The sequence below is a fragment of the Panthera onca genome, chromosome D3, assembly GCF_046562875.1.
Source record: "Panthera onca isolate mPanOnc1 chromosome D3, mPanOnc1 haplotype 2, whole genome shotgun sequence".
Classification (NCBI taxonomy): domain Eukaryota; kingdom Metazoa; phylum Chordata; class Mammalia; order Carnivora; family Felidae; genus Panthera; species Panthera onca.
This window is the reverse complement of record NC_138350.1, coordinates 56,555,739-56,571,143: the sequence shown is the minus strand read 5'-3', so window position 1 is coordinate 56,571,143 and position 15,405 is coordinate 56,555,739. Positions and strand designations below refer to the sequence as shown.

The 15,405-nt window shown below is 44.0% G+C and overlaps 1 protein-coding gene across 3 annotated transcripts in view; it reads right to left on the bottom strand.

The window, feature by feature from the left end:
• The window catches only part of MOCOS (molybdenum cofactor sulfurase), a 55,881-nt gene that overhangs the window by 23,948 nt on the left and 16,528 nt on the right, over positions 1-15,405 (bottom strand). For all 3 annotated transcript variants that reach the window (XM_060613635.3, XM_060613640.3, XM_060613639.3), the window contains 3 exons: positions 10,033-10,149; positions 7,988-8,446; positions 725-887 (listed from right to left, as the gene is read on the bottom strand). In XM_060613635.3, coding sequence (XP_060469618.3) covers positions 725-887; positions 7,988-8,446; positions 10,033-10,149 — 739 coding nt within the window. The remainder of the gene's footprint in view (positions 1-724; positions 888-7,987; positions 8,447-10,032; positions 10,150-15,405) is intronic.

Below are 15,405 nucleotides of genomic sequence, written 5' to 3'. Positions count from 1 at the left end.
CGTCCACACAAAAACTTGTACACAAATGTTCACAGCAGCATGATGTCGAATAGCCAAAAAGTGGAAACAATCTAAATATCCTTCAACTAATAAATGGATTTTTTTAATGGTATATCCATGCAATGGAATATTATTCGACAATATAGATGACCCTCAAAAACATGATGCTAAGTGAAAGAAGCCAGTCACATACAACACAATCCCATTTATATGAAACATTCAGAAGAGGTAATTGTGAATACACCAAAAAACTCCTGAACCATACACTTCCCACTAGCCACATTTCCTGTGCTCAATAGCCACAGGTAACTAATGGCTACCAATCTGGACTAAATAGATACTGAACATTTCCATCATCAAATAAAGTTCCATTGCACAGAGCTGATCTATACTTTTATATATATTAGTTCATAACAAAAAATCAACAAGGAAGAATTGAAGTTTGAGTACATATCATGACAGGTGATGGAAATAAAGAGAATATAAGTAAAAAGATCAAATTTTATATTTCTTTATTTTTCGAGTGATTCATTAGATCTTTACCTCTCTCCAGAAATTTCTCTAAACACAAGGAGCAGACACATTTTGTTGTCTTTCAGACATCATTTCACTTCCTTCAGGATTATTTTAATATTTGGCAGAGGAAAACCTATTATTTTTCTCTCATGGGAGAAGAAAAGCTACTGTTGACAGTTAATTCGTAAAGACAACCCAGTTTTCGCACCTTTGGCTTTGATGACCATGATCTTTTGCTGCAGGTCAATGAAGGGCTGGATCAGGCAGAGCCGGGGTTCCTGCTTCTGACTCAGGCAAACGCCATTGTGATTCACAACCATCCAGCTCCGGTCATACAACAGCCCTTGGCTTCCTATAGGCCACTTGGTCACCTAAAGAAAAAGGTAAGTATTTTAGGGCAGGGCTCCTCAAAAATGGTCTTCACATTATTGCACAGTGGCTGCACAAGTACAGACAGTCTTCACGAATTCAGGACATACTCTTGGAGGAGGAAATGAAGGAAAAAAAGAAAGTAAAGCAAAGAAGACAATGCAAAAGAGACCATGAGAGAGCTAGATACTTTCCATTCACCCTCCAGATCCACTTCTTACCTTTCTCCTCTTCGAGCTGTCTTTTTTTTTTTTTTTAACTTGTTTTATTTTTTATTTTTTAAAATTTACATTCAAATTAGCATACAGTGAAACAAAGATTTCAGGAGTAGATTCCTTAGTGCCCTTTATCCATTTAGCTCATCCCCCCTCCCACAACCCCTCCAGTAAACCTCAGTTTGTTTTCCATATTTATGAGTCTCTTCTGTTTTGTCCCCCTCCCTGTTTTTATATTATTTTTGCTTCCCTTCCCTTGTGTTCATCTGTTCTGTGTCTTAAAGTCCTCATATGAGTGAAGTCATATGATTTTTGTCTTTCTCTGACTAATTTCGCCTAGCATAATACCCTCTTGTTCCATCCACATAGTTGCAAATGGCAAGATTCATTCCTTTTGATTGCCGAGTAATCCTCCATTGTATATGTATACCACATTTTCTTTATCCATTCATCCATCAATGGCATTTGGGCTCTTTCCATACTTTGGTTATTGTTGATAGTGCTGCTATAAACATGGGGGTGCATGTGTCCCTTCGAAACAGCACACCTGTATCCCGTGGATAAATGCCTGGTAGTGCAATTGGTGCGTCGTAGGGAAGTTCTATTTTTAGTTTTTTGAGGAACCTCCATACTGTTTTCCAGAGTGGCTGCACCAGCTTGCATTCCCATCAAGCTGTCTTTTACATGGATAATGTGTGTGCATGGAGCAACATTCAGAGAGAACAAAAGTGTGCATGGAAAGTACGTCTCCACCCCACCCAGTCCCCAAGCTCCCCTTCCCATAAGCCTCCATCACTCCTGCTTTCTGTATATCCTTCCACAGTGGTGAATTCCTGTACAGGCATACCCTGATACTGCAGACATATTTCTTGCACAAATTATGGCTACACTGGAGTGGTCACTGAGTTGATCCACTTTAAGTGTATAAGTTTTCCCGAATTCTTCATATTTCTACAAAATTAAAATGTAAATTACACCCACTGCCTATATTGATCTTGCAATCTAATACCACTCTCCAATATAAAAGAACTGGGATTCCTTGGAGAAATGGTTGATTCTAGGACTGGATCAGGAGAATCTGGTGGTGGTAGAAAGGTAAGGAAGTATCCAAAAAACAGAATGATGGGAGTATGGCAAAGGGATGCAGGAGTCAACTGAAAGCATGCCTCTGGCCAAGACTGCTCAAAACAATTTGAGCAAAAATAAGAATAATGATGTAGTATTGGATTATAACCTAACATATAAAATAAATATTCATGAGTCAATACCAAAATAAATAAATGCTTGAATAAATAATAAATACACAAATACGTAAATAAGAAAAGTTAAATCTCCTATACAGAAGAACCTCAAAGAATCGATGTAGATGCTCCCCACTCAAGAAGGTGGAGCCTAACTCCCCACTCCTTACATGTGGGCTATACTTACTGACTTGCTTCCAAAGAGTTCAGTATGGAAAGGGGGTAGAGGAGAAACTTTACAGTGAACAAACTTGGCAAACATCATCTCAACCTGGATGAAGAGGGTTCACATCAATAGTGATAAGTCATGTTGATAGTATGTACTAATGATATGCTTTGTTATGATATGATATGATATATGATATATATGATATGATGAGAATAATACTTTACCTCTGTGGTCTTCCGCCCAAAAAAAAAAGCCCATAACCCCTGTCTAATCATGAGAAAGACATCAGACAAACCCAAACTGAGGGACATGCTAAAAAAATACCTGACCAGTACTCCTCAAAACTGTCAAGGTCATCAAAAATAAGGAAAGTCTGAGAAACTGGTACAGCCCATACAAGCCTAAGGAGACATGACCGCTAAATATACTATGACATCCTGGATGAGATCCTGGAACAGAAAAAGGGCATTAGGGGAAAAATCACGACATTTAATTGAAGTATGACCAGGTCTTCATAGTAGCTTTGTTCACAGCTTAGTTGCTAACAGCACTCATGTGACAGCACATGCACAGTAGCCCCATAAGTGAGGGCTCTGCTGGAGCCAGCTCTCCACTGAAGAGAAGCACAGGCGAAGGTGGAAAAAAACGCTTGTGAAATAGTTAAGAGACAATCATTCTTGAACCAGTTGTGAATCAATTTCATGCAATTGTTTTCCTCTGAGCACTAGATTCAGCTACCCGAAAGAACCTGAAGACTTCATTTGCGGGTAACGAAGAAAGGGAAGCAATTTTTAACGAAGGAGCATTTTGGGGAGTGGGTCTTCCAGTAGAGGACATCAGGAAAGACCGATGCACCACAGAAAGTAAAGGAAAGAGCTGCCTGGCACAGGGGGAGGGTGCAGAACTCAAGGAAGAAGAATACAGGAAATGAAAATGTCATGTAATGGGGGGTGGGAGTACTCTGGAGACTGAGACCTGGGTTTAAATCCCACCTCAACCATTATTAACTTTGAACAACTTCCAAACCTTCCTGAGTCTTGGCTTTGTCATAGGTAAGATGGACATTATTCTCATTTCTCATAGTATTGGCTAAAAACTAAAATGAAATATAAAATGTAAAGCAACTAAAATATATCAGATAATCAATAGATGTTAATCCCTTTACCTCTCCCATCAATTTTTCTTGTGTATCAAATACTCTGTCCATAAACTGTAGCTGCTTCTGTTAGTACAACACCCGAGCTCAGCAATATTATGGTCTATTTAAGCCTTTATGGGTGAGCCCAGAAACCATCATTAAATCATTATTTCTATAGGAAAACATGTTTTGAATTACAAATCGTTTTTTAGAAGACAATGTATTACTGGAGACAATTCTCCATGGTCTCTCGTTTCTGCTGTGTGTCTGCTGTAACAAGCAGAAATACTCATTTCCCTTTTGTTCCAGACTACCTTTTTGAAGATGTTTGTATAACCTCTGGGGAGGAGAACAGGTTTGCTCATAGTCTAGTATTATAATGTCTTCCTCCAGAGCAACAGCCAGGCAGGTTTACTCGCATCCCATTATGAAAACAAGTCAGGTTCCCTGAGCAAGGGGTTCCTCAGCCATGTGCACAGCATCCACCTGGGCCCCTCTGTACCCCTTGTTGGGACTTGGGGGGCACAGAGAAGGAATCCGACCATGAAGCTCATGCTACCTGCTGTTCTGTGAGTAATAAAGCCCTTTATCTCTGAACCAGGAGTCTCGTGCCTTTTGCCAGCATTGAGGACACTGTGGTAGGCTATCTTGTTAGTTTACAAGGAGGGTAAACTTCAGACTCTTCACAGTTCTTCACAACTATTTGTTCAAATAGGTCTATAATTTTCTATCCTTTAATTTGTCACCTTAAAATTTAATGTGTTGGCTTCCCCCTTCTTCCTTTCTTCTTCCTCTTCATCTGAGCCAAGCTTTCAGCCAGTGTGCACATGCTAAAGGAGAGGGGAACCCCAGTAAGGTGGGGTTTGGTTACATAAGGTGGAGTTGAGCAAATAAACATCTGTTGAAGATATGGAAGCCAGGTTTCTCACAGGGGTTGCAAGTATGGAAAGGGGGATAGATAGAATAAACTCTGTGGTGTTGGAGTGAAAGTGGAGGTGTTAGTGGGAAATCAGGAGCATGGCTAGCTGACATAGGTGATAGACGGATAGATAGATAGATAGATAGATAGATAGATAGATAGATAGATAGAGATGTGTGTGTACACACAAGTATGCAGAGTATTCCAAAAGTCTTAACACATACATATATGTGGTAGACAGAATAATGGTACCCCCAAACATGTTCACATCCTAATCCCTGGAATTAGGCAAAAGGGACTTGCGGGCATGATTAAAGCTGAGGACCCTGAGATGGGGAGAGCTTCCTGGATTATCCAGGTGGGCCCAATCTCATCAGATAAGTCCTGTTAAAAGTTTACAATAATTTGTCACAGCAGCAAATATTTCTAAGCTCTGTACACTGAGAGGGCTTGGGAGTAATAACATCCCAGAAGCAAGAATCAGACTTAGCAAGCAAATATATCTTTCTCAGCATCATTTATTGTCTAATGTAAGAAGTGAAGTGCCTTGATGAAATTGTCAACTCCATTTCTCAGGCAGGGGAAATACAGAGTGAGTCTAGAAGCTATTGTTGCACCAGAAAGTAAAGGAATGCTCGAAGAATGATGGGGACATATCAAAAGGACACAGGAGCTGACTTGAAGGAGCTCATAGTGGCCAAGTCTGTGGCAATTTAAGCATCACAATAAATATTGATGAGCACCTGGGTGGCTCAGGCATCCAACACTTGATTTCAGCTCAGGTCATGATCTCACGGGACATGATTGAGTCCTGTGTCTGGCTCTGTGCTGAATGTGGTGCCTGATTGGGATTCTCTCTCTCTGCCTCTCCTCTGCTTATGTGTGCATGCTCTCTCTCTCTCAAAATAAATAAATAAACATTTTTAAAAATAAATTAAAAAATAAGTACTGATAATGATGGGTTGTAACTTTTTGAGCAAAATAAGAATACATGAGTTCATGCAGATACAAAAAGAAAGAGAGACAGAAGAATTAATGATGAAATAAATATGGAAGAAAGAAAGGTCTATCCTATAATAGAATACCTACTGATAAATCTAGAAGGAATGATAGAATTTCTTAAATTACCATTTTGCAGTCATCATACCAATGACTGATTTAGGCACTGATGTAGGTTGCCCACCAATAGATGCTAAATCTAGTGAATAAAAGTTTGACAAGGAACAGAGTATTTACATGTTCTCAAACTATCCCTCCACAAACATTGGTTAATTATTTATTAATGAACTTAATAGTAGAGAAACCTGGCAGACCCCATGTTAAGCAAGTGATAAAAGTTAAGTCACCAGCATTGGAACAAATCAACAGTTATGTCTCCTTCTGGGATGCACTGAGAAAGCATAGTATAACTCTTACAGAATTTCTGCCCAAAATACAGAAATCATAAGGAAACCTCAGATAATACCATCACATGGGTGGTTAGGAGGACTTGGGAGGTGACGAGGTCATGAGGGTGGAGCTGTCATGTGATTAAAGGTCTTATAAAAGAGGCCCCAGAGAGCTCTGCCACATGAAGACACAGTGAGAAAACTCTATGAGGGGCGCCTGGATGGCTCAGTTGGTTAAGTGTCTGAATTCAGTGCAGGTCATGATCTCACGGTTTGTGAGTTCGAGCCTTGCATCGGCCTCTGTGCTGACAGCTGAAAGCCTGGAGCCTCCTTCAGATACTGTGTCCCTCTCTCTCTCTCTCTGCCTCTCCCCGACTTGTACTCTGTCTCTCTATCTCTCAAAGATAAATAAACATTAAAAAAAAAAAAAGAAAAAGAAAAGAAAACTCTATGAATGAGAGGTGAGCCCCCATTGGACATCAAAACTGCCAGCACCTAGATCTTAGATTTTCAGCCTCCAGAACCATGAGAAATAAATATTTGTTGTTCACAAGCCACACAGTTGATGATACTTTGCTAGAGCAGCCTGAATGGACTAAGATATCCATCCACCAGAACTCTCTCGTACACCCCACTTCTTGCCTTGTTGGCCCTTATCACCAGTGTGATTCTATTCATAGGTGGTGTTTGGTCCTGTGTCTGTTTCCCTTCTGAGATGTTGCACTCTCTGAGGGAAGAACAATTTCCATTTGCTCATCAAAATGGTGCTGGCCCAAGGCCTGGCAGGTAGCAGGTGCTTGGTATGCAGTTGTTGAATGAGCAGATGGATAGAAGACCTTTAGCAAACCTTGTTAAGTATCAGTGTCCCCATCTGTAAAATGGGACACTAATTCCCGCCCAGAGTATCTCCGCTATGTGGCCATCCTATGGAACATGACCTGTCCGTGAAAATAAGAGTGCTGACACACAGGGGAAACATGGACTCCACATCCTCCTCCATTAGAGAGTGAAGGTGAACTTGCTTGTTTATGGTCTCCTTAGAGGACAGGCTCCCATGGGGCCACCCTGAAAGGCAGGCCACAAACAGCCATGACCATGATATCTCTGACTAGGAACCAGCAAGCCTGTTATCCCAGAGCCTCAGGAGTCTGAGACCTTTGCCTGGGACTTGGGACACACTCAGATTATAGGAAGATAGCCTCGGTTTGGCCATAGAGGGGTATCAGGACTGACTGGTCAGTCTCAAGACATAATGTAGTTCATATCCATAGGGAGGGTTGAGCAGAACAAGTCACAAAAAAGCATTGACCCAAGGAATCAGCAGACCTGGGCTAAAATCTTTACTCTATCATTGATTACTAGGCAAAGTACCTAACCTCAATAGCCCTCAGGCTCCATATCTATAAAATGGAGATGACATTACCACGCACTGCAAATTGTTGTTTTATTTTTTTAACTTTTTAAAAAATATTTTATTTGTTTTCAGAGAGAGACAGAACATGAGCAGAGGAGGGACAGACACACACACACACACACACACACACACACACAGAATCCGAGGCAGGCTCCAGGCTCTGAGCCATCAGCACAGAGCCTGACACGGGGCTCAAACCCATGAACCGTGAGATCATGACCTGAGCTGAAGTCAGACGCTCCAGCGACTGAGCCACTCAGGCGCCCCACATATTATTGTTTCAAAGATGGAACCAAACAAAGCAGGCAAAATACTTCCGCAGGGAACCAGCACATACACTCGGTGAAACTTACATCCATAATTATGCAGAGTAACTAGGTATCCACCATTCAGAAACAGGGCCTCTCAGGAGTCCTAAGCAGAGCCATGTTCAAAAGTCAGCCCAAACCAAGAGAGGCAGGAGAACAACTCTTCATGTCACAATACTCTGAACATTATTTTGATTTTCTGCATGCTTTGCTTTCTGTACTTTTTTCTTCATTTTATCAAAACAATGTCATAAAGTAAACAAACAAACAAACAAAAAAGCAGTCTCCGTGCTGCCATTAAAACCCTTACCTCAAATGCAGCACAGGATTTAATCGGGTAGAGGTAAAGGTTGGTGATGACATGTGGCCCAAGGCCCCCATCCAGGACTCCTGCTGCTTTCTCTGAAGGGGTCTGCTGGGTTCTGGTGGCCATCGGCAGAGGTGGGCGCAAACCCACTGCAGCCACAATGCTAGACAAATCGTTGGAAACCCCAGAGTCTGTGGGAGCATCTTCCCGAGGTGAGGAACTACATCTGTCCACGGTGGCAGGCACGGCGTCCTGAGCCTCGCTCTCTGATGGGGCTCCCACCTCCCCAGGGGTGATCTGAGGAAGAGGCTGGCCATCACACTGGTGCAGTTGCATTGCTATGATGAACCTGAGAAAGGCCTGAGCATCCTCAAGTGTAGACATATATCCAAAAGAAATCCTCACAGATCCTGTAGGATGCCCATCTATGAGGTCCACATTGTCTCCACAGACGTGACCAGCCTAGAATAAAAGGGAAATAAGTCATTCAGAGTGACTCATTCCTCAGGGATAAATCAGAAATGGTTTTGTAGAAGAAAATTAACCCAGGAAAACAAAATGGCCAACACTAATACGTGCTGTGTGCCTGAGGCAGGGTTTCCTGAGCACAAGGACTCCCTTTCTAGAGTCTCACTTTGCTCAAGTATAAATTGGGGTCAATACCAATCTCAAGGGATCATTAAAAAGTTTAAAAGAAATAGTCAGGGAAGGCATTTACCCAGAGCCACACACAATGCCAACCCACAGATCCCTCAAAAGATGGACCGAAGTTTCAGAAGCACTATGGGTCAGCTTCTTGGTCTACCCAGGGCTGTGGCAGGAGAAACACCTTCTGGATGCTCCCTGGAGCCTCCCTCAGAACCAAAGGGAGGGCCGTGTCCCTGATAGCTGCCCTTGACAACAAGGCCAGACAGACATGCTCCCTCTGGGAGTGACCAGACAAGGCCTATCCAAAGCCAAAGGTAGGCTGGGTGCTCCTACTGGGAGGTGGAGAGAGAAAGGCAAGAAATCCCCAAGCCTCTCCAAGCTGGGCTGCCCAGGGTCAGTTATTGCTCTAGCCACCCACCTCCCTCAGTACTGAATCCAGGCCAGCCACACAAGAGCTGGGGCCACAGTACTCCGCAGGATCAAATATTATATCTGGAACTGCATTTGTTTGTATTCTGGGACTTCCTCTCTCTTTTGAAATAAAATCCAGTTCGTGGTTGGTTGGGATCTAGTATATACAATATTTAATGACAACAAAAGAAACTCAAGTTAGAAACTACTCCAAACTAAATAAGAGTTCTTTGCCACTTGAACAGTTCTTATCTTTGCCACTTGAACTATTCTTATGAAATGGTTCAAAATATTAGCTGTACCCTGAAGTGAAAAACCTCAGCCAGGAGGAGAGGCAGGGATGAGAGGATTCTGGGAGATGCAGACTGGCCCCTGGAAGAGTTTGTCCCCTCGCCCAGCGATGAGCTAACTCTAGTGTGGAGATGTTCTGGTAGGACTGAACTAGGTAAGGGCCCTCTGCACATAGAAGCACATTCTTGCGTATGTTTGCCCCCTGTTAACACCCATATTCTGACTTTAAATTTTTACCCTTGGGGCGCCTGGGTGGCTCAGTCGGTTAAGCATCCGACTTCGGCTCAGGTCATGATCTCACAGTCTGTGGGTTCAAGCCCCACATCGGGCTCTGTGCTGACAGCTCAGAGCCTGGAGCCTGCTTCCGATTCTGTGTCTCCCTCTCTCTCTGTCCCTCCCCTGCTCATGCTCTGTCTCTCTCTGTCGCAAAAATAAAATAAAAAACATTAAAAAAAAAATTAAAAAAAAAAAAAAAGAAGAATTAAAAAAAAAATTTTTTTACCCTCAAAGCAAAATATGAATGCTACAGCGGTACTATGTTTTCTTTTTTTGTTGACCCCTTTTCCTTCGCAGATCCACAGGGTGGGCTTGGAGAAATGAGCCCAGCCCACAGAACCAGCCCTCACCCCAGCCATGAGACCAGCCTCCAGGGTGGCTGAAGATGCCACCACTGGGTCTTGCTGACCACCATTACCAACCTCAAGATGCTTCCTGACCATCTCGTCGCTTATCCCCAGGTGCCTCTGGCAGGCCCCAGTGTTACAGAAGCAGCCAGTTCGCACATGGATGTTGTAAAGACTGGCCATCTTATCCACCTGTGGGGTCAATATGACACGAAACCAGTGTTAAGGATGTCGTTTTATTCTGATCACCTGCATCAGTATCTGGACCTCTTTCCTAACAATAAAATTAAAATATAAGCTTGGAATTTTGCTCCCAAGTGCCATGATCTGTCATGGGTTTATTAAAATGTCACTGATAATTACAGTTTATCCAGATGGATTATAATGTATGCTTGAGAAAACTGAAAATACAAAATTCAGGCCAAACTCCCAAGTTAGGAGCTTATGTTTCAACAAATAGTACCATTAAGAATGAACAGAAGATTCGAATAAACATTTTTCCAAAGAGGACATACGAATGGCCAAGAGGTACATGAAAAGATGTTTAATATCACTAGTCATCCAGCAAATGCAAGTCAAAGGAACAATGAGATATCACTGCACACCTATTACAAAGAAAACAGAAATAACAAGTGTTAGAAACAATGTAGAGAAAGGGGACCCTCATGCTCTGTTGGTGAGAATGTAAATTGCCACAGCCTCTGTGGAAAACAGTATAAAGGCTCCTCAAAAAATTGAAAGTAGAACTACCCTGTGATCTAGCAATCCTTGTGAGTAGTTATCTGAAGAAAATGAAAATATATGTGCACCCCATGTTCCTCGCAGCATTACTTACAACATCTAAGACATGAAAACAACTTAAGTATCTATCAAAGGATGAATGAATAAAGAAAATTGGTATACAGTTACAATGGAATATTTTTCAGTCATAAAAAAAGAAAACAAGGAAATTTATCATTTGTGACAACATGGGTGGACCTTGAGGACATGATGCTAAGAGAAATAAGTCAGACATAGACAGGGACATGAGTGGGGGATGGGCTAAATGGGTGATGGGCATTAAGGAGGGCACCTGAGATGAGCACCAGGCATTATAGGTAAGTGATGAATCACTAAATTGTACTTCTGAAACCATTATTATATGTTAACTAACTTGGATTTAAATTTTTTAAAAATCAGATACAACTTTAAAAAAAGGCAAAGACAAATACTGTATGATATCACTTATAGGTGGAACCAAAAAAAAAAAAAAATCAAACTCATCGATATGGAGAACAGACTGGTGGCTGTCAGAGGTGTGGGTGGGAAAAATGAGTAAAGGTGGTCAAAAGATACAAACTTCTAAACTTCTAGTTACAAGATAAATAAGTCCTAGGGATGTAATGTACAGCATAGTGACTATAATTGACGATACTGTTATATGTGTGTTTGGAAGTTGCTAAGAGAGCAAATCTTTTTTTTTTTTTCAACCTTTTTTATTTATTTTTGGGACAGAGAGAGACAGACCATGAACGGGGGAGGGGCAGAGAGAGAGGGAGACACAGAATCGGAAACAGGCTCCAGGCTCCGGGCCATCAGCCCAGAGCCTGACGCGGGGCTCGAACTCACAGACCGCGAGATCGTGACCTGGCTGAAGTCGGACGCTTAACCGACTGCGCCACCCAGGCGCCCGCTAAGAGAGTAAATCTTAAAAGTTGTCATCACAAGAAAAAAAAATGTGTAACTATGTATGGTGATGGATGTTAACTAGATGTACTGTAGTCATCATTTTACATTGTATACATATATCAAAAAATTATGTTGCGCACCTAAAAGCAATACAATATTATACGTCAATTTTATCTCAATTTTGTTTCAATTTGACAGAGACAGTGCCAGTGTGCATGCAAGCAGAGGAGGGGCAGAGGGAGAAAGAGAGAGAGAATCCCAAGCAGGCTCCCTGCCCAGCATGGAAGCCTCCGATGTGAGGCTCGATCCCATGACCCTGGGATCGTGACCTGAGCCAAAATCAAGAGTCAGACATTCAACCGACTGAGCCATGCAGGTGCCCAATTTTATCTCAATTTTTTAAAATAATAACTTAATTTTCTTAAACAGGGACCACATGCTCCCGTGAGATTTGCAGCCTAGACGTGGAGTGGCTCCTTGGCATCCTCTGCACAGGGTTGATCACAGAGCAGTCCCCAGCTGAGCTACCCCTCGGAGCAGCCTTGTCGGGGTGCACAGCCTGGCCTACACACATTACTGTGTTGACACTGTGCATTATCAATTTGCTCTCCATTGTGTCCCTTACTCGGGGTTGAATCACAGAATTGCTGTTCAATCTAGAAGTTCCAAGACTCTTTCCTGTCTCCTGAAGACTCTGGGAGGTGATCTGCTTTCACTCAAGGCTCAAAGGCAGGGCTAGCATGAGGGATAGTTGCCGGGTTCCTCTGGCTATGAGTCGAGGGATCCATTCTCTCAAGGGTCTAGGAGCCCGATGAGAGTCCTCAGCCTGGGTGACTTAGGCTAAACTCAGGGGAGTCACCTAACTGCATTTGGGAAAACAAACACGTCGTGCCCAGCTGGGCAAACCTTTGAAACTTTTCTCCCTGGGAATTCATAGTGTAGGATGGCCAGAGGCAGCCAGGAGCTGTACGGTGCTCTCCACAGACCACAGGCCACCACACGACCAGCACATGCTCCCAGCCAGGCTGTGCACAGCAATGGTGCCTCCCACCCTGTTGAGACCATGGCTGTCTTCATTTTAGCTGTCTCCCCTGGATTGTCAGAGAAGAAGCCATTGTCTGGGTTGAACTGAGGGGGACTCAGGAAAACAACTCTGCTCCTTTACTCTGGGCAAGTAGCTCAGTGACGTGGAGGCCTGCTAATGAAATCCAGGGGTCCCCTGGCTCTCTGAGCTGAGACCTAGCAGCACCACTGGGTCTGGCCCACTCCATCTCCAGAGTCAGGTGGTCTCCATTCAACGGGCAGCTGCTAGGGAAGTCCCCTCATTGCCCCACCCCAACTCCTGCCAAGCGGAATTAGAAGGCTCCAGTGGCCACCCCACCCCCACCCCATATTCACTGTCCCAGTTACCACTGCTGCGACACAAGCCACCAAACGTGGGGGGATAAAGTAGCAGCCATTTTATCGTGCTCACAGCTACAGTAGGTCAAGAATTCAGAAAGAGCACAGAGGAGACACTTGACTCTGTTCCATGATTTCTCGAGTCCCAGCTGGGAAGTCTCTGAGGCTGGGAGTGACATTGTGTCTGGGAGTTGGGATCATCTGGAGACTTACTTATGCATGTGTGTGTCTGGTCCCCCAGCCAGGAAGGCTCAAAGCAGGACTGCCACTATCATGTCTGTGCTTGGCCTCTCCACATGTCATGGCTTCCTCACAACATGGCAGCCTCAGGGTAGAACTTCTTACATGGTAACTTGGGGCCCAAAAGTGGATGTCCCAAGGAATAATGCTGATGTGGCATTGTTTTTTCCACCACACAGCGTCACCTTCTGTGGCACTTTACTGGTTATGAGAGAGTCACAAACCCATTGAGATTCAAGAGAGAAGGCCCCCATCAAGAAGAGGATGTGGGTGCAAGAGGCTCTCTGGGCCACACCTATGCTTCCTCCTAATTCCCCATCATGAGGCAGTACCCTCTCACCTTGAGCCCTATGGGATCCCAGCCTGTGCCCAGCCAGGTGAAAGAGTTGGTTTCTGCGGCAGGATGAGCACTATATCCTGGAAGGCAAGGAACCAGCCTGACCACAGTGCACACTGGAGCCTCCCCGCCCAGGAGCCTCTATGCTCACTGTTTATTGAGCACTTGCTTCATACCAGGGCCCCTTGCTCAGGCAGTATATACTATATCTCATTTAATCCTCATCAGCAACACTATCAGCAGGGTACTTAGTTATCCCCATTTCATGGAGACTTGGAGAGCTTACATTAACTTGCCCAAGCTGAGAGAGCCAAGCAAAAGGCAGTCAGAATCTGGACCCACATTCTTAACCACTGTGTAGAGTGACTTCCACAGTGGGGAGAATGAAATTAGGAGCCCTGGCTATCAAAAACGAGACCCTTGGGGCACCTGGGTGGCTCAGTCAGTTAAGCGTCTGACTTCAGCTCAGGTCATGATCTCACAGCTTGTGAGTTCGAGCCCTGCATTGGGCTCTGTGCTAACAGCTCAGAGCCTGGAGCCTGCTTCAGATTTTGTGTCTCCCTCTCTCTCTGCCCCTCCCCTGCTTGTGCTCTGACTGTCTGTCTGTCTCTCTCTGTCTCTCAAAAATAAACATTAAAAATTTTTTTAAAAAAAAGAAAGAAAGCTCAATTATTTTACACATCCCGTGAAAAGAGAGCCAAACCCCACCATGATCCATTTGATCTTTCTAAAGGCCACCAAAGTCCCTGTGGAATTTCCACATGGTGAAGTGACCCAGGAAAACCATGCTGGGCTTTCTTGAGCCGGCACAGTTGGTCACACCTCAGCCACGGAATCCATTCATGATACGAGCCTCCTCTACAAACGCACAGAGGGAGAAACACATCCCGTGTGTGGCCTCGGGGAACCAGAATCCTGGTAAAGTCAGCGGGGCACCCAGACAGGAAGCTCTCCCTGCCTAGGCTCTTCCTTCTCTTCGAGAAGTCTCTGGGACAACGAGGAATTCTTTCCCTGCTCTGCCTACCACCGCACATGTCATGGTCACCCGCCTGCCCTCCTCCACACCTCGAGGAAAGTACAACTTATTTGGGTCCAAGAATGAAACTTACTTTACCCATCACCCAGAATAACACATTTAAGAAGGCAAAACTTTTACTCTTGATGCATTTTCCATTTGCCACCCGCCCCCCGCCCACCACCACCAAAAGCATTCAAAATTGCCTGTTTCTTAGCGGCGTCATGCTGCCAGGGTAAACTAAGGGGTGTCTGCACGGTAAACCCACCCAAGAGACAACCTGTGGTTGTAGAGGGTCCACTCCCAGATACGAGTAAGAGTTAACACGTCCCCAGAAGAATATTTCTCAACTGTGTTCCTCAGATAGTTTATGGCTATTGAGAAGGGGTGGAGGAATGATTCCTTGAGAAATTCTGCATTTAACAAAGGTGATAGGGAGTATGGCTTTCAGGGGAAGATGAACACCTTCTTCCAAACTTATCTGACCATCGAACCTGCTCCTCACAGAGCTGCTCTAGGAACCCAGGCTCTGGGAAGGGCCTTGCGCTCCCCATCCCCGCCAGTCTGGGACAACACATCTGGTGACCATCTATCGCCATGGCAGAGTGCCTGGTATGCCTCTGGACATTTTGATGGACTGAGCAGTGACCAGCTTACTCAGTTATGGCAAGGACCCAAGCAGTTCCCAAAACACAAACCACTATTTGCACTGTGTTCATGGGAAAAATAGATACAAAGGGTATTCTGCACAAACTATGTTATAACCGAACTACTAAATCTTTCCAAC